The sequence below is a fragment of the Typha angustifolia genome, chromosome 13 (genome assembly GCF_048772165.1).
Source record: "Typha angustifolia cultivar Huaian chromosome 13, ASM4877216v1, whole genome shotgun sequence".
In the NCBI taxonomy this organism is placed as follows: Eukaryota; Viridiplantae; Streptophyta; class Magnoliopsida; order Poales; family Typhaceae; genus Typha; species Typha angustifolia.
Window position 1 is genome coordinate 159,804 of NC_133251.1, and position 17,243 is coordinate 177,046.

The 17,243-nt window shown below is 38.3% G+C and overlaps 3 protein-coding genes, 1 long non-coding RNA gene and 1 other non-coding gene across 5 annotated transcripts; 2 read left to right on the forward strand and 3 right to left on the reverse strand.

Moving 5' to 3' along the window:
• Positions 1–323: 323 nt before the first annotated feature.
• LOC140775073 (PHD finger protein ING2) lies at positions 324–4,781 on the reverse strand. The gene is made up of 7 exons (XM_073118321.1): positions 4,627–4,781; positions 4,453–4,524; positions 3,599–3,789; positions 1,857–1,920; positions 1,183–1,433; positions 1,040–1,078; positions 324–708 (listed from the first exon to the last, which is right to left on the reverse strand). Exons 1-7 carry the CDS (start codon positions 4,670–4,672, stop codon positions 607–609), a joined length of 765 nt encoding a protein of 254 aa, XP_072974422.1. The 5' UTR covers positions 4,673–4,781; the 3' UTR covers positions 324–606.
• A 53-nt stretch (positions 4,782–4,834) lies between these two features.
• Positions 4,835–4,918, forward strand: TRNAL-CAA (transfer RNA leucine (anticodon CAA)). Its single transcript has one exon. It is a non-coding gene; the product is annotated as a tRNA-Leu (tRNA).
• A 542-nt stretch (positions 4,919–5,460) lies between these two features.
• Positions 5,461–6,611, reverse strand: LOC140774306 (NADPH-dependent aldehyde reductase-like protein, chloroplastic). The gene has a single exon (XM_073117244.1). The coding sequence runs from the start codon at positions 6,502–6,504 to the stop codon at positions 5,620–5,622; it is 885 nt and encodes a 294-aa protein (XP_072973345.1). The 5' UTR covers positions 6,505–6,611; the 3' UTR covers positions 5,461–5,619.
• Positions 6,612–7,966: 1,355 nt separating this feature from the next.
• LOC140773137 (YTH domain-containing protein ECT4-like) lies at positions 7,967–12,663 on the reverse strand. The gene is made up of 9 exons (XM_073115529.1): positions 12,450–12,663; positions 11,772–11,845; positions 11,500–11,638; positions 11,203–11,276; positions 10,267–10,854; positions 9,349–9,936; positions 9,045–9,257; positions 8,820–8,963; positions 7,967–8,614 (listed from the first exon to the last, which is right to left on the reverse strand). The coding sequence occupies exons 1-9, from the start codon at positions 12,475–12,477 to the stop codon at positions 8,366–8,368; spliced, it is 2,097 nt and encodes a 698-aa protein (XP_072971630.1). The 5' UTR covers positions 12,478–12,663; the 3' UTR covers positions 7,967–8,365.
• Positions 12,664–13,421: 758 nt separating this feature from the next.
• LOC140775120 (uncharacterized) lies at positions 13,422–16,122 on the forward strand. Its single transcript, XR_012106686.1, has 2 exons — positions 13,422–14,194; positions 15,770–16,122. It is a non-coding gene; the product is annotated as an uncharacterized lncRNA (long non-coding RNA).
• The last annotated feature ends 1,121 nt before the right edge of the window (positions 16,123–17,243 follow it).

Here is a 17,243-nt window from a genome sequence, read left to right on the forward strand (position 1 = left end):
TCGATTCGGAGTTTTCTCGAGCTGCACCTGGATCTGCTTAAAGTTATAAAGGTACACATTATCCAGGTATAGCGTTCTTCTGCCGCTTGGCCCAAAACATAGAATTCCTCCGCTTTTAACTCTCATCTGCTCTAATAAAATATGCAATCCGTGCGCTAATAAGGCGCGCAGGAAAACTATCCACGACTTGCGAGACATAGGCTGTAAACTCAATTTACTCCTAATTTGTATTTGTCTATAGGCTATTTCCGCAGTTAAGCTTAGAAAAATTCCATCAAAGAGGGAAGGAATAGCAATATGGCAAGCATGCATGCATATGAGAATGCAAAAACAGATATTGCACCAGAGATTTTAGATTGAAACGACACCCTTGCATATATTTGATTCGAGATTCCTTGCATGACAAAGAGGACTTGATTGTTCAAGAAGATAGATAAGAACGATAAAACACAAGCTGCTGAAAAAACTGAAATACAACAAAGAATTTACTGGATCACAGCTATGAAACAGCCTCTTCGCAAGTAATCTCCATGTAAGAAACGTAAACAGCAGTGCACCCTACTCATTCTGTTAAAGATGCTCTTCACAAGTCGGCTCACCAACATGTCATTGTTGACTCCTGCAGGTTGGGCAAAACCATTTCCCTTTAAATCTTGTCTCTGGAGTGAGGCCTACACATGAGTAATGGAACCATTCACCTCCTTCACACTGCCAAGTAGAAAAGAAATAATCAAAAGATGCAGATAACTTATTTTTAAGTTTACCAAGAAAAATGCCATATAGAGTTAGTGCCACTGTCCACCAATACAACACAACATCGACTTATTCAGATATTTGCCAGACTCGAGCATTACGAAAAACTTCAATATGACATGCATGGAATCATTAATGCATAACCTAGTATGATCTGAGACATGAATGGTGATAAGTCCACTGCAACCAATATTTTTGGCTAGTAATTCCAAGAGCATGCTAAGCAGTAGTTGTCGATGAAACACAAGACTAGGAGGAACTGTTTGTGTGGATATAAGAAACTTACATTTTCATTGTCACATGCAATCATGTCACCGTAAGATACCTGAAAACACAATTTCATTTCCCATTATAAAACTTGTCGTGAAAAACCAATTTAGCCAGGCTTGACAGATGAGCATACAAAATTACTAAGTGGGAAACTGAAACCTGATGGCAGATGCAATAAGTTGGTTCATTAGGATCAACGGATTGCTCTGCATCAACAGATGCGGGAGTATTTTTCTTGTTGCTGCCTGGAGGAGGCATAAGATCAAGATCCATACCCCTCTCCCTATCCCATTCCCTTTCTTTGAATCGCTTTGACTGAGGTGTTATGTAGCTTCCCTTGCGCTTTTCGTCCCTTGTAACTATAGGAAGTGGAGGAAGGATTGCTGGCTCATCTGGTGGAATTTTCCCTTCTGTATACACGCAAATCATCAATCAGATATTACAAAGGTACAGATCATCAATACTTTGAGAATTTTCCTAGAGAGAACAGTTCTTTGTTTCCTCTCTTTTCCTTTCAGAAACTCAACATCAACTTAAAACTTAATAACAGCAGTTCCATAAAGATAGTAAAGTAGATGACATAAAATACACGTGCTAAATATTTAAATAAGTAATATGCCTTCAAAGTCAAGAATTCTAGAAGAATCCAAACTGAATAATGTGAATAAACTACAGCAATGCTGGAGATTCTCTGTAGCACCATCTCCAAGTAAGATTTTTAAGTCAAACTCAAGATACCTTGAATAGTTAAACCATCATAAAGCATAACACTGGGCTTGGCATTCAAATTCCTGAATCAAGAGTAATTGGATAAACCAAGAAAATTTACAAACCTTGCTTTAAATCCTCTGCAAACTGGCTCAAGTCCTCGTCAAGCCGTTTAACATGGCTCTCTATCTGCATGCATTTCCAAGTAGTTACAAATGAATAATTCCCAGCTTTTTCAGAAAGAATGAAGAATAGACCAGTATGAGAGCACCACAAGGCAAGTAGATTTCACAATATGAAGCTTTGGAAATCTCAAATCAAAATCCTTTTCCCTTACAGACCTATGCAAATCAAGGAAATCAATGCCAATAAGATTTTGCTTTAAAAATTCAAATAGAGATGGATTTGACTCAGCATTGAAGGATTTATGCAAATATTAACCAAATGATGGTAGACTCAAGAAAGCAATCATTTAGAATCACTCTTAACACATTATATAAGCAACCAAACAAAGATAGACTTTATGTACTTTGACCCAGAAGTGTTTCTCAATTTTTTTATCATCTAAATCTTTGATTTTGTTCATTTATTGTACTTTGTGAAATTTGAAGAAGATTATCTTAATGTTTACACCTTTAAATTCATGTGAATGGATAATCTATACCCAAGAAAAACTATGCTGATATGTGATCAGTTGATTCTTCAAATAGCCATTGAGCATTTCATTTTCCAATGAAATCTTCAGTTTTTAGCAGAACAACAAGGAAATACAGGCAGAACCTGAAGAGAAGAAATGATTCATATTTAAGTATGCACCATTCTGTATCTATGTGTTATATATATATATATATATATGATATATAAGGAAAATTGTACACGGGTATATCATTGTTTAAAAGTTCCTTTTGCAAGTAAGTTATCAAGACCACCCATGATAAATGTGCCTAGATGGATATGCAAGTTGTAAAAACTCTTATACGAGAATTATTCCTCAAGACTACCTAGCTGGGTTTGGAAGGAGGATAGAGTAGCTTTTTTTATGCAACTTTCTTCCTAAAGTAGGTCCAACAAATTATCTTTTGGGAGGGAAAAAAGAACGAAAGGAAAGATTTTTGCATTTCCTACTGCTTGAGATAAGGTCATCCAGCACACACTTTCATATACATTACAGTATTAGAATTAAGGCTTTAGTTTTCATTTATAGTGAATATCCATTCTCATTACTTCTTGTTAACTTTCTACTAAGGATGTTCTAGTAAAACTCTCAAAGCTTAACTTCAAGGACTAGGAAAGCTACTGTTGTACAAATGATGATAATTGCTTTGCATTAATGATTGTCTCCACTCTTGACTAATTTTGCACATCGTATGATAGTAAAAGGGCCATCAATCTACTAGCAATCTTTTAGCAAGTAAAGGGCTTGCACTGACATTCTGACAGGGAAATTGGCCATTGCAATTCATTAAAACTCAACGAAAAGAAAAGGTTGTTTTCTCATATGATGGTTGGCCTGTATGATACAGTTTAGTAAACTATTCCTGTTGCCAATTCTACATAACAGTATGATATAGCATGCATCTAAAGTGATTTCTAGAATCCAGATAATTCGAAAAAAAATAGATTGTGTAGACCATCTTTGCACTCGTGGTCTCAAGTAAACGCGATTAAGAACCTCTTGTTTATGAGAAGATCATTAACACATACTAAAGCAGAGAACTACGTCAAAATACAAAAGTAACAATGTCAACTAAGCCAGATGATTCAACAAATGTCAAAAGAGTTCAAATGCGGCAGTAATTGATCCATTGATTTAGAAGTTCAACTTACAACTCTACTAAAGTTAGTTCGATGTGAAACAGAAGCTTACCAAGTCATAAGCTTGTTGCGCTAGCAGAACCTTCTCAGTACAAAGGCTCAATGCATTTTCTTGGCTGGCTTCAATCTCCTTTTTCATTTTCTCAAATGCCGTTTCATCATCTTCATGATTAAATTTTTCTGAACTACGAGACAACATTCCCACGCAATACTTTGTTTGTTCTTTTGTCTGACTAATGATGCCTATATTACAAAGTGAAATAACCAGAAAGCAATGTTTAAGACATAAGCAGCTGAAGGTATTAACATCAAGTATATATCCTTTTGTGCTAATGAAAAAAGAAAACATTTCACATAAAGTGGGCACAGCTACTAGTTTGTTTTCAATGTTATTTATATGAACATTTCAGATTACAATGTTACTTAATGAAGATGTGCAAGGCACTTATACTAACATAGACAAGAGAAACAAACTAGCACATATCATGGGTCACAGGTAACTTTGTCCAAAGAGTATTTATTACTTAATCACTCTTTATACCTTAAGAATTGTCAAAGAAAAAGATGTAATATTGTAATCTTCTCTTCTCAATTCAACATCAAAATTAATTTAACGCGCTGTATAATAGTCAAATTTGTCAAATTATACAAGGCTGATGCTAATATTGCTCAGTCCACTTTGTTCCAGAACTACACGCAAATCATGTTTAACTTCACCATTAGGCTCATAGATCACAATTGAAAATTTCTGTAAAAGGATGAATTACATATCAAACAACACAAGACAACAGATAGGAACAAGGATAGAACACCTTAAACACAACATACTATCTAATAAAGTTGCTCAATTATTGGTAACTGAATAAACTAAGAATAGTAATTCGGTGGCCAGACTAAAAACAATACCATGGGCTCTTTCGTCGAGTTCCCTCATGGTCGAGAGAAGCCTCTGGATCTCTCCCGCCAACGTGCTCGAATCTTCGATTCATAACCCACAAAAAGAAACAACAACAAAAATCACCGAAAGAAAGCAAGCGCGACAAGTGTAGTGACAGGATAGAAGAGGAAAGGAGGTATTACACTCCAAATAATCATCGACGAAGACGCCTGTTCTTGCGATAGCCATCTTTCTCTATCGTCAAGCTTAGGGTTTCTCAATTGCTTTTTTTGTTTTTTTTTTTTCCGAAAGGGAAGGGAGAGGAGAGGTATGCCTCCTCAATCGATAGCTGGAAGAGGAGGGCAATCTGGTAAATACCATAAGTCGATAAACTTTGATGAGTTTCAACATGTCAGGATGGCCGAGTGGTCTAAGGCGCCAGACTCAAGTTCTGGTCCTCGTGAGAGGGCGTGGGTTCAAATCCCACTTCTGACAATTTCTTTCATTTTTATTTTCATTATTATTATTATTCTTCTTCTTTTTTTACCGAGACATAGCCCGCTTTATTTTTTTTTTGATACAGCTCCTGTATTATCTCACTACTACTTTTGTTTTTTGGTTTAGCCTTTCGCTGAGATCCAATTTAACTGCAACTAAGTCGAGAATGAATGCAAATATTTGTTCTAAATAAGCAAAAGACACTCAAAACGGAATAATCAAAATTAACAGAAAATATCTGTTCAGTTGACAATTACATGGAAGAACATTCACAAACATCATCTACTACGACTGTAAACAAGGTCAAAATCACGATACGAATATATAATAATGCAATTACAAAGACAAACCAAAACGACGTTACCAGACTAGCTAGCAGGACTTTTTAGTCGGGTGGGACAGGGCTGTCCGTGTAGTAGATATAGCATATATATGTCTTGTTTAATATTAGTGTTGCAACGCAATGATGGAACGTACCATTTACGGTACGTGACAAATATAAACGAAAGAGACAGTAGTAGGTACAGGTAATTACGACGTGCCGTGAAGTCTCACGATAAGATAAGATAAAGATTAATCTACTGCTGTAAATATAAAGTCATTAATCACCATAAGATATATAAAGATAAGATCTAAGATAATTAATGGAGCTCAGACCTCATCAGTTCTGAGTAACCCACTCGAATACTCTACTAACACTAAACGTAGCCACCATTAAGCCTAATGATTTGGCCATTCACCCATTCCCCAGCATCGCTAGCCAGAAAGGCCACCATAGGTGCCACATCTTTCGGCTCCCCCAGCCGACCCAATGGGCTCTCCGCCGCCACCGCCCTGATCCGCTCTTCCGACTTCCCGGCGTAGAACAGCGGTGTTGCAATCGGGCCCGGGGCCACTCCGTTCGCGGTGATCCGGGTCCCTCTAAGCTCCTTCGCTAGTATCTTCGTCATCACCTCAATCGCGGCCTTACTCGACGAATAACTACTGTAACCAGGCCTGAGCGAGCCCACGGTGGACGACGACATCGTTATAATTCGTCCGCCGCCATCTCGGACCAACCGCCTAGCCGCTTCTCGGCAGCATAAGAATGTTCCTTTTGCATTGACGTTAAATGTCCGTTCCCACTGCTCCAAACTAGTATCAGCAAGTGCCGGATATTCCGGGTCCTGGACGCCGGCTACCGCCACCATTATATGGATTCGTGGGCCGAAAATTAATTGGGCCTTATCGAAGAGCGACTCCACTTGGCCTGGATCGGAGACGTCCAACTCCACCGCGATGGCCCGTGGGCCTGAGTCGGCCCGCACAGCAGCATTGATAGAGGAGACAAGGTGGTCTGCGGGGGTCGGATCGCCGGCGAAGCCGATGACCACTTTAGCACCTAAGGATGCGAGATGGGTGGTGATGGCGCTTCCGATGCCGCCAGATCCGCCGGTTATGATGGCAACCCGGTCCTTAAGTGGATGCTGCCCGATTAAGTTATTCAGTCCATCCATGAATAGTGGTGGGATCTTGGAACTAACAATTGGACCTCCATTTGATGAGGCCTGGCTGCCGTTGGAAACAGAGTCAGAGCTGTCCATTCTCCCCTCCCCGCTTCTCTTGCTGATAGTATAGTAGTAGTGGTTGGAAGGTGGAGGAAGTCGACGCAGATAGAGAGATATAAATTAAGATAACTTGGCATTAATAAGATACAGCTCGTGAAAGGCGAGGGAAGACAGAACAGGACAGAACAGGACAGGACAGTCGATCGAGTCTGTAAAAATAAAATGCTTGAATTTTCTAGAACCGACAGCCTTACCTCACCAGGCCTGACAGATTGGGACGGTTCCAAGATCCTGCAGACTTGCTTCCGCGAAAGATTCTTTTAAAAAGCTAACCTTGTGAATATTGTGATCGGTGGTTTTCACCTGCTCACGGCCACTCACTCACTCACAGACCTAAAACAAAGCCAGCCAGTTCCATACTCAATTAAAATGAGGCTGCTTACCCGTTTCCGTTCTATAATTTTTGTTTTTTGTTTTTTTTTTTTTTTCTCTCCATTGCTGATTTCAATAGAACATCAATCGACTCACAGAAGGGTTAAGGCACTAAATTAATGACGAGAATTCTAAGCATTTAACTTGTTCTTTACCTACCAACTTCCCTTTCTTATATATATATACATATACATATAGAAGACCTAAATAAGAGAACATCGACCATTTCTTAAAGCCCAATCTCACGCCAGGTTTAAGGCCTAAACGATTAATCTGAATGATGGGAGAGAAAATCCATCCAAAGAAGAGAACTGAAAGTCTCCGAGAGCCTGGGATTATAGAGCAGCATAACACTCGGTTCACTTCACAACATACACATTCACCAAAACAGGCTCGCAAAAGATATTTAAATCTCCTTCCGACCGGAAAATGATAAGAATCAAACACGACATTCTGAAAACCCACATGGCAGATAAGTTAGAGACTGCTAAAAATAAAAATAAAAGGTTAAGACTGCTTATTTGCGAGATGAGCATTAAAATAAAACCTCTACAACTGGGATCATGACACTGATTCTTAACTACTACCAACTTGAAACAGGCGAACGGCTAAAGATAGGAGATAAAACAGATCAGACAAAACATACGACCATTAGGCCAACAAAATCGTAGTTATCACCCAGCCATCTTACATCCAAACACACCACGAGAGCATAATAAAACATACAAAGGCCAGATACGAAGACTTTTACAATTAAATTATATTTAATTATTCAATTTAGTATATTAAAACTCGGTACATAATGAATTACTGCAAATCAAAAAATTATATACAATTAAATTATAAAAATCCCATCAGATATGATGATACAAAACAAAAAACCATAAGTAGGTTTTGTAATCTAGCATTAATCATGTAAAAACAACGACAAAATGACTCTTCAACTATCAGTGCAGTACTAAGTACTCACTCATCTAGTACTTGCGGATAGAATGGTAGATCTGCAGGAGAGAGATTCACTGTGAAAAGAAAAGGCTAACCCAAATGCAGATTTAAAATAGACGGATTTACAGGAAAAGATAAAGCTTCATTAGAAGGACAAGAAAAAGAACGCTAATCCAAACCAAGAACTAAAAGGTAATCGAGAACTTGTTAGTACACTCCATTACTCACTATAAACCCAAAATAATCAGAGTTCTTAAACCTAAGACTCTTAGAGAGGAAAACATTAAACCAACTTGGTATTCAATGCAATGGAAATTTAACTGGTTCCCACACTCCTCCAGTGGTTATAAAACAAGGCTTTATTGCCCAACCTCGCAGGCCCACCTGAAGCCTTCAAAACTTCAATCTTGGTTGACTATGTATATTATCTTCAACTTGCTCTTGGAACCAATGGCCCCATAGAAAATCACCAGTAAGAAATACCCAATCGCCAGAGCCAGCGAACAATAAATTGATTTGTCTAAGAGTCTTTGGCAACACCAGTAGAAACAGCATGCTTCTCATTTGCTGGTTTCGCAATCTTCACCGCATCACCAGCAACTAGGCCCTCACCATTTTCTTCAGATGGTTTTCTTTCTCCGAGACCACCATGGGCTGCCTCCTTGTTCAATATGGAAAAAGATTCCAAAGGTTTCTGCAATCTCGGCTTCCCAACAATCCCTTCCTTATCCTTCTCCCCACCAATAGCATCAGTCCTTCCATCCCAGGCCTGATAAATTAATGGCAGCTAAAAGATAAGATAACTTAAACTGGAAGATAATCTCACAGTAGTAGATGAGCTAAATGGATACTAATTTAAAAGTCAAAAGATACTAATAAATGAGAAGTCTAGCCTGAAGCTCTAATAACGAAAAAAGGGGTTTCAGTCAAAGGTTCCACCATGCTGAAAGCTGCGAGGTAGAGGATCAACATACCTGCTTCTGTTGCTGCTGCTTCGCTCTTTTTTCTTGCATCAACTTTTGGCGGTTCTCATAGAACCCAAAATCATCCAGAATGCAGGACTTGCTGACGTGATCCTTGAAAATCTTGAGCATTTCAAGACCTTGCTCAAGCTTTACCTGAAAATGATGTCAAGAAATAGTAAAATGCTGCTCTAGGAAAACTAATATTCTCATATGTTCTTAAGAAAAAAACCTGACCTCCTGTGTATCTCGACTGTTCGTGACTGGCTTGTTGTCATTATTTTCTAATATGATGTGCTTTAGAATGTTGTTAGGTACATCCTTGACGATGTGCCACTTAACCGGGAAGCAACCATTCCATTTATCTTGCTGCCAGTACTCGACAGTCTTGTTAAAATCAACTGGACCCACCATTTCAGCAACACCAACAAACTGGCCACTGGTGTTTACCTGAAACATTTCATATAAAGGCTCAATAAACTGGTTAAGTAATCAATTAGAAAAAGTAGAATAGGTCGCAAGGCACAATCTTCATGCTTACAGAGAAAAACAAAAACACAGGGCATCCGCTGGCTTTCTCCTGGGCTTCCTGGTATCCAGCATCCAACTTCTTGTTTCCATTAGGAGTGCTTGCCCAAACATTATATTTGATGCTCTTATGAACATCATCCTCGCTGTATGATTTGATAACAAAAAATTTTGCTTCAGAGTAATTTTCAGGAAAGTCTGCTCGGTTGAATTGTTCCCTATCTGGTACAACACTAGGATCATCATTCCCAATTGAGGGGAGCTTCTGTCCCTTCACAGCAATTGTGACAGTAGGTCCCAGTGGCTTCTGATTTTTAAAGCAGCCAGCCCTGGGCCCTCTGTTGAGTTCGCTGAAGCCATCTTGGTTCTCATTACCAAAACCACAGAACACATTTCCTCGGCCTCTAGGCTTGTACTTGCCATCTGCAACCATCCCCCAACGGCCATTTGTTCTTGAATCATAACCATTTGATCCAAAGGCAAGACCAGTTTTCAAGGCATTCCCATGTTGACCATACAACCGGTTGTTGGGGTATATTCTATTTAGAAAGCCAGGAGTTGTTGGTCCCATCCCAGATGTAGGTCTTGGGGCATGCATGCCCTGAAAATATGCATGAAATCAAAAACTAAGATTCCACTGTGAGAACAATATATTATATCTTACTGCAAAGACCTCAGTATGGGTACAATTAATTATAGCATATGATAAAAATACTTTTTAGTATAAATTATTTTTTACTAGAGCTAGATAGAGGTAGACATACATATGATTTCCTTTTTTTTACAATTTGATTAGCCTTTGCAGAGTGGCAACACTAGGATCAAAGTACCATTAAGTATATTGCTATTAGGAAAAAGGAAAACCTAACACACGGAATAGAGTTCCTTAAACATCCACCAACAAAGAGGCAAGACGATATATATAACATACCATGAGGTGAGGCACTGGATGCTGATTCTGATTTCTTGCTAAAGGATAATTAGCATTATGCGCAGCTGGAGAAGACATTGAACTAGTAGTACTAGGCCTGTGCTGGCCATTAGAGTAAAGAGGTCCATCGAACCATGGCACAGGTGATCTCATTCCATCAAAACCGAATCTAGGATCCTGGTAACCACTAGAGGGAAGTCCAGTCGGCAAAGCTCCCTTACCATACGACCCATTGGATGTCACAGATCCATTTTGGTGACTTTGCCTCAAAGGAGCTGAATTTTTATTCCCAGTTGCAGCCCCATTAGCAATTCCATTCAAGTTAGTTTTGGCTGTATCCACAGGAACAATTGGTTGATCAGCAGCAACAGATGTAGGCACTTCGCCTTGGGAAGTAGGAGTCTTTGTAGGCGCATGTGATGCATTGGTCGGTGTAGGTGGCTGGAAAAATGGAGCAGGATACTGATAATGTTGTGGCCCGTACAGTTGCCCATCATGCCCAACAGTCGGTATAGGGGAACCAGGTGATGGGTATGCACCATAAGGAGCATAACCATATCCATGGTGATACATATCTCCGTAAACTCCCTGCCAGTGCCACATAAAGCAATGATAAACTAATCAATTTGCGGAGCGCTAAAAGGCAGAAAGTGCTCTGGATGTGTGAGCCAGCTCATGTAATACATGAAAGGAAGAAATAAAATTTGAAGCACCAACATGTCAAACTCCTTTAAGACCTGTATCTCCTTATAACCAACTGATGCACAAAGTAAAAGGAACAGACACAGAAAGCTACCTAAAAAAGTTTTATTTAAAAAAACTGCAAGCTAATTCTCATAATAACTGAATTACACTATCTAAACATCAGTATCACAAACAAGTCTTCTGACAAATATACAGTGCACATAAAAGACCACTGATTTGAGAGAAACTTACTGGCGGCATCTCCATCCCATCAGGACTCACGTATCTAGAGTAATCGTCCCATTCATTGATAGAACCATCATAACCTGAAGACCAAAATTCCATTGGTGTCACTATTAATAGAAAAAGAATTTCCAAGGAAAACCAGTTTCACAGCCAAATAAGCAAGGAAGGTTTAACTTTTCTAATTGAAAACATTAACTTTACCCATAACAAGAGCTTAAATCATAGATAGGAACTCCCAAGAAACAGTAACTCTATACTGAACTGCCTTAATAAACCTAAAAATATGGATGGCTACAAACACACCTCCGTAGAAATAAGCTGTAGATGCATAACCATTGGGCACATAGCACATGCCCTGATCTATAAATTCTGGAAGCAGAGGTGTCAATGATCGTTCTGCTTGGTTAGACATGTTCTGCGCTTCTCCACCATTTGCAGAGGGCTACAGAACAGAATAATGAAAGGAGAAATATTAAGAAAACCGACCCATTTCGCTCATCGTTTGTTAAAAATAATAATAATAATAATAAAAGTGGCTGCTCATAGATTGATCATAGATCGGATGAAACAACTACCTTATTAGTAGCCTCAGCATCTTGGGCCTTGGTCTGAGAATCCAATGTCAACTTTTGCAATAAATCAGTAGCTTCTGTGACAGGTAAATTAAGGAAGCAATAAACTACAGAAAAGAAATCCTGATAAAACTAAACTAAAATAGTCAGATACTCCATGACAGATCACAGAAAGATAGAAGCAAGTGAAGGGCGAAGGAAGAAACACATGATAAACGCTTTTCAAGTGCAAGAGCATAAAGATCCATCTACTTGTTACAGGAAAAGAAGTATCAAAGACGTATCCTTTGGGGCAAAGTAAGAGCATAGAAACGCAAGCTCATAAACTAAAACAGTAAGTCAACTCGTAACTGAGTCATAAACTAAAATTAGTTCCCTCCAATTTATGATTCGTAAATCCCAAATCTATACTTCAATTAGATTTTAAAAAATAGTAAAAATAAAATAAACACAGCGAGAGCTCGATACACGAAAGAGGAAAGCCAAAGCGACGTCATATAAGACTAAATCTCACGAACAGCAACTCCGATCTATGCGATAAAGCCTTAAAACCGCAACAAAGCAGATAGACGCTGAACCCACGGGCGATCCCGATGACAAGATCAATACGCAAGTAGAAAACAAGAAAAAGGGGCACAAAAACCCTAAACCTAAGAGGGGCATGATCGAAAAGAAGGATACGGTCAGCTGCGGGAGCGACGGCCGCCATGGATCAGATCCGTAGGAGGAGGAGAAGCGCGATCTACAGGATATTTGAATGGGATCCAAAACCCTAACCCTAACCCCGGGGTAGAGAGAGAGAGAGAGAAACCCTAGGAGAGAGAAAGAGGTAGTAGTGAGAGGGGGAGAGGTAGAGCCGCCACGGGAGTTGGGGATCAAGCGAAAGAGGGTTTTGCGCATCGTAAAGCGGTGACTCAAATAGCACCACGGTTCTGCTTCCATCACCACTGGATATTATTTTCTAATAATAATTCCTTTTTTTATTTTTTTTATTTTTTTAATAAAAAGGGAAAATTTTTCATCGTAATAATAATCTCTCCAGTTAGCTTCTTGGGTTGGGCTTTTTTTCTCTCTTAACGGGCCCAGGAATTGTCACAAAATACTAGACAATTTTATTCATATTTATATTACTCAAACTTTTATTTCCAAATCCTATTTATTAATTCTAACCAACTTCTTATTATCTCAGGGCCCATTTTATTAAAATGGGCCACAAGATAGTTTGTTTGACACGCAAGATGATGTGATTGGGTACCCAATTCCGGATGCTACCACTATTTGAACAACTTTGTTCTTGTGGATAAAACAGCACTGAGGCATCTCTTGCGAAGACAATCTCAAACACTTCTTTTAATGCCATTCAATTTAGATTTTCATATGCAGAGCAAATTTATTGAAAGTTTTTTTAAATTTAATTTTTTTTTTTAAAAAAAAAAAGACATTCTAGCCTACATGTGGTCCAGGAAACGATGAAAATAGAGGGAGAATAAGTTGCAAAAATCATGCTTTATCTTAATATTTATTTTATTTTATTTTTGTTTTCCATAACCAAACTACCAACTATACCAAAGAAGAAAGGGACATAAAGGTCAGAAGAGGAATAAGAAACAGTTGTTAGTTCCCTTTTCAACCGACTGGTGAACAACTTTTATTCGCAACTGATGCACTGAAAAAATTGCTTACATGTCATAAATTGCTACTTTGGGCCGGCCTCTCCTCGGATAAGAGGAACCCATCAAAAGATTAACTGTTATCTTCTCCCCGTCGTTATCCGCATGTCTATTCGCAATTTACTTACTGTTTCGATCTCCAAATGGTACAGACTATAGACCAGATATTTGCTTGTATCTGGTTAGCATCGATATACTCGGATTTCTTTGCGATTTAGTTAGTTTTCGTTTTCTTCTTCTTCTTCTTCTTCTTCTTCCGATTTGGTTATGGATAAAGAGATTAAGTTCCTCTGTTGGGTTCTCTTGGCTCATGGTGCACTGTATCTCTTGAGTTCTTCTGCCATTGGAGGAGTTGGAAAAGGTTAAGGTTTTTAGACAGATTTTTTTTTCCCATTTTTATTGCAAATTTTGGATCATGGGCATTCTCAAGTCATTCTTAACGATGCTTTTATCATGCAAATTTGGCTGCCACTTTACCTGCTTTCCAAAGTCATCGATCTGCCTCTGTCCTCTCAAGTTGGAAGATACCCAGAATTCTTATTCTAGCCCATTGAGGAATGCTCAATATATGGAGATTAAATCGCCTGGTGATAGGATTGAAGGCGACAAGAATGGATCAGTCGATGGGAGTGTTGCAGTTTTGCCAAAGAGTAGCCTCAAGAGACCAACAGAGCCTGGGTGCAAAGAAGTTGGCAGGAGAAGAGTGAAATGGTTGGAAAAGAGCTTGTTGAGGTCAGAGAATTTGTACCCATGTATGTAAGTCTCGTAACTTTCTAATTACTTCCTTTAGCATGAAAGGGATATCTTTTTGACTTGTTTCTTATGTTTTAATTTATTTGTTCTATCATAACTTTTTAATAGTTGCTGAGATTTTCTGCAGAACTACTTTTTGATATATTTGTAACCCTGAATCCCTACTCTTTCTTTTCATATTATTTTTCAGCAAACAGTAACACATATTTGGTATGAAACTGATCCATGCCCTTGGAATTACATTCATCCTTTGATTTCATCTATCTCGATTTGTAGTATGCTGGAAGCTCAAAGACCCTAAGAAGTCAGGACTGTTAGGATTATGCATATATTTGGTTTAGATAAGGAATCAAAATAGTCTCGAAAGATTTCTCCAATTTGCCATTTGATGTCAACAATATATGTTAAGGAAATATGTGGCAGATTTCAGGACTGTGTGTGAGAGATTCATATGAGATGAATTTAGTATTTGCCTGGATAGGTAGGCGATATTTAGCGAGTTAAATTTCCCAATATGAGCATTTGGGTCCTAGTGTTATTGCAGATAACCTCAAACACAACACCCTTGGTGTTTTTGCATGAAATTCGCTAGTGAGGATCATTGCCTCTGGTCTTGTACCTTTGACACATGAATGGAGATCTTTATTTATCTTAATGAGTTCCGATATTAAGGACATGTAGTATAGTTAATTAAGCGAATTAAGAATGGGACATAACATACATTCTCTTTTTGTTAAAGCAAGCATAATTTCTTCAAACTTGTGGCATCTTAGACTAAGTCACCACAACAATAAATAATAATCAAAGTAAAGGAGGCTTCTTCCATAACATACTACAATCAGAATGTTTCTTTGCTAGCTGACTATTTCTATTGTTTGAAATCCCCATGCATCTTGCAACTTGTACCGTTGTACATTCACAACAGCTTGTTTGTAAAGATGCACTCCAGGTGGATCATCCTGCAAGTTCAGCAGGTAATTGGGAATATGCACTGGCCATCTCTTCTGGATTTCAGTCGTTGATAGGTTTGAGTTCTTTGTTTTAGAGACTTATTCGTCGATATCATATCAGTATTTACCTCATGATCAAAATATACAACTTTTAATTCTTGATGCATATTTATACATCTGACATACTGGGGGCTCTCTAAAGCAGTAAGGTGCCACTCTGTATGATGTATGCCACATACTAAGAGGATGGATTTGTCTTATAAAACAACAATACTATCATCTCGGAACAAAATGGAATTGATTGACGCACTTCATAACTAGAACTTGCCTATCGACAATTCCTTATTTATGTCCAGACTTAAAGTATGCATCTTGGGGACTAAATAAAATAAATAAACAAACTTATCTAAGATTGGGCCATAGTCTAGTTGAGCAGCGGATCAGCTAATGGTCCACGGTGTGAATTCTTAAAATATAGCACGCGAGATGCTTTTTTCCATTAAACTTTAAGGAGTCATGGTTGATTGCTTAACTGTGACCCATTTTTATAATTGCATAAGAATTAGACTGATTTCTTGCTGTCATGAATCCTTACGCGAGTTTTCTGACCATTTTGGTTTTCAAACAGTGAGGCAGGAAAATCAAAGTGCAAAGTTGATATCAATATCTGCCATATTCAATGACCCATAAGGCCATACGCGTAGCTGTATATATACGTTCAGCAATGAGATAAGCTTCATCACTCACTGTTCTGGGACTTACAGGGTAGGAAAATCCTACCTGTAGACCTAACCAGAACAACATTTAAATTCAACTATTCAAGCAGCTTCCTTCTTGTTTTTGTATATATCGTGGTTACCTTGGAGGAACGGTTCATTTTTCTTTCTTTTTACTCTCTGTTTTTTTGGGTGTCATTTGTTATTATTTTGTACAGTGATGTTTCCCATTATAAATGATAGCATAACGCTGCTCTATTTTTTCAGTATTATCTTCTTTTCTGTATCTCAAAAGCTATCTTAGTTTATTTTGGCAAGCAAGACAGACAAGTATTAGTTTGGATGCCGAGATATGATCATAGCCTGTCAGATTGTCATGGTTCGTTTGTTCTGACCATCTGATTCTCGGTAAGCAGTCCCTAATCCAGCCATCTTATCCGCGAATTCCACCATGTCGTTTGGTCCTTTTCCTGAGTTCAGAAGTAGTATGTATATTGAACTCCCCATTTGCTATGCTTGTTTGTAATGATTACAGTTATGTTTTCCTTTCAGTTTTTTCTTTATTTGCCAACTTCGATTTAATTCCTTGATCACAGTGCTTAGATGAGATCTCATCTGATGGCATACTAGATCTGAATTCTGTGAACCCCAATTATATTGGGTATTAATTGCATCCAGCCTAGGAGGTTCTTTATGAGTCATAATGTAGCAACATAATGATGCAGTGCGATGTCTTACTGCCCCCACCCTTCTCTTTGCTGAGTTTTTCTTTGGAAGGTAATATATTGATGCTTATTCTGGGACTTGCAAATACTACGACATACTGTTATGAAGTTAATGGGCATAAGCCTTTGTTTCATAGTTTAGTGGACATCATTGATTGCCTAGCTTGCATCTTAATCCTAAAATAGTCGCTCATTCCTCGGACTTGCAGGGAATGGATTGACATATATTTCTTATGGATGATCCTGTTAGATATTAGTTTAGTGTTTTTAAAAGAAAAGAAAAGAAGAAGAAGAGTTATTTGATGAGAGATTAAATAAAGGTGCTTTCAGTGGAATGGACCCATTGATGATGGATGACCAAAAGCAAATGCGTAGTGATACTTGCTTGAAACTATAAGCTTAGATTAGATAATTAGCTTCTCACCTAATCAACACGATGTCCTTGAGAATAGCCACGTAAATCGTGATTCTTTTTTTTTTTAAAAAGAAAAAAGAAATGCGGTTGAATGGACGAGTAAGGAGGAAGTCAATAATACATACAAAGTCAATTGTAAATCGTTGCGATCTCCATCAAATTCCAATAAGATCTTGGGAGTAAAAAAAGAAAAAGAAAAGGTAAACAAGATGTAGTAGTAATTAAGAATAATAAGGAGAGAGGAGG

Bases quoted from the DNA above. Each gene is read 5' to 3' on its own strand.
- LOC140775073 (XM_073118321.1), bottom strand. From the start codon at position 4,672: ATGGCTATCGCAAGAACAGGCGTCTTCGTCGATGATTATTTGGAGT. The intron at 4,525-4,626 runs GTAATACCTCCT...TATGAATCGAAG, and splicing joins CGTCGATGATTATTTGGAGT to ATTCGAGCACGTTGGCGGGA. The intron at 1,921-3,598 runs GTAAGCTTCTGT...AAATGCATGCAG, and splicing joins CGCAACAAGCTTATGACTTG to ATAGAGAGCCATGTTAAACG.
- LOC140774306 (XM_073117244.1), bottom strand. From the start codon at position 6,504: ATGGACAGCTCTGACTCTGTTTCCAACGGCAGCCAGGCCTCATCAAAT.
- LOC140773137 (XM_073115529.1), bottom strand. From the start codon at position 12,477: ATGGCGGCCGTCGCTCCCGCAGCTGACC. The intron at 10,855-11,202 runs GTAAGTTTCTCT...TGGCACTGGCAG, and splicing joins ATGGGATGGAGATGCCGCCA to GGAGTTTACGGAGATATGTA. The intron at 9,258-9,348 runs GTAAGCATGAAG...GAAATGTTTCAG, and splicing joins CTGTGTTTTTGTTTTTCTCT to GTAAACACCAGTGGCCAGTT.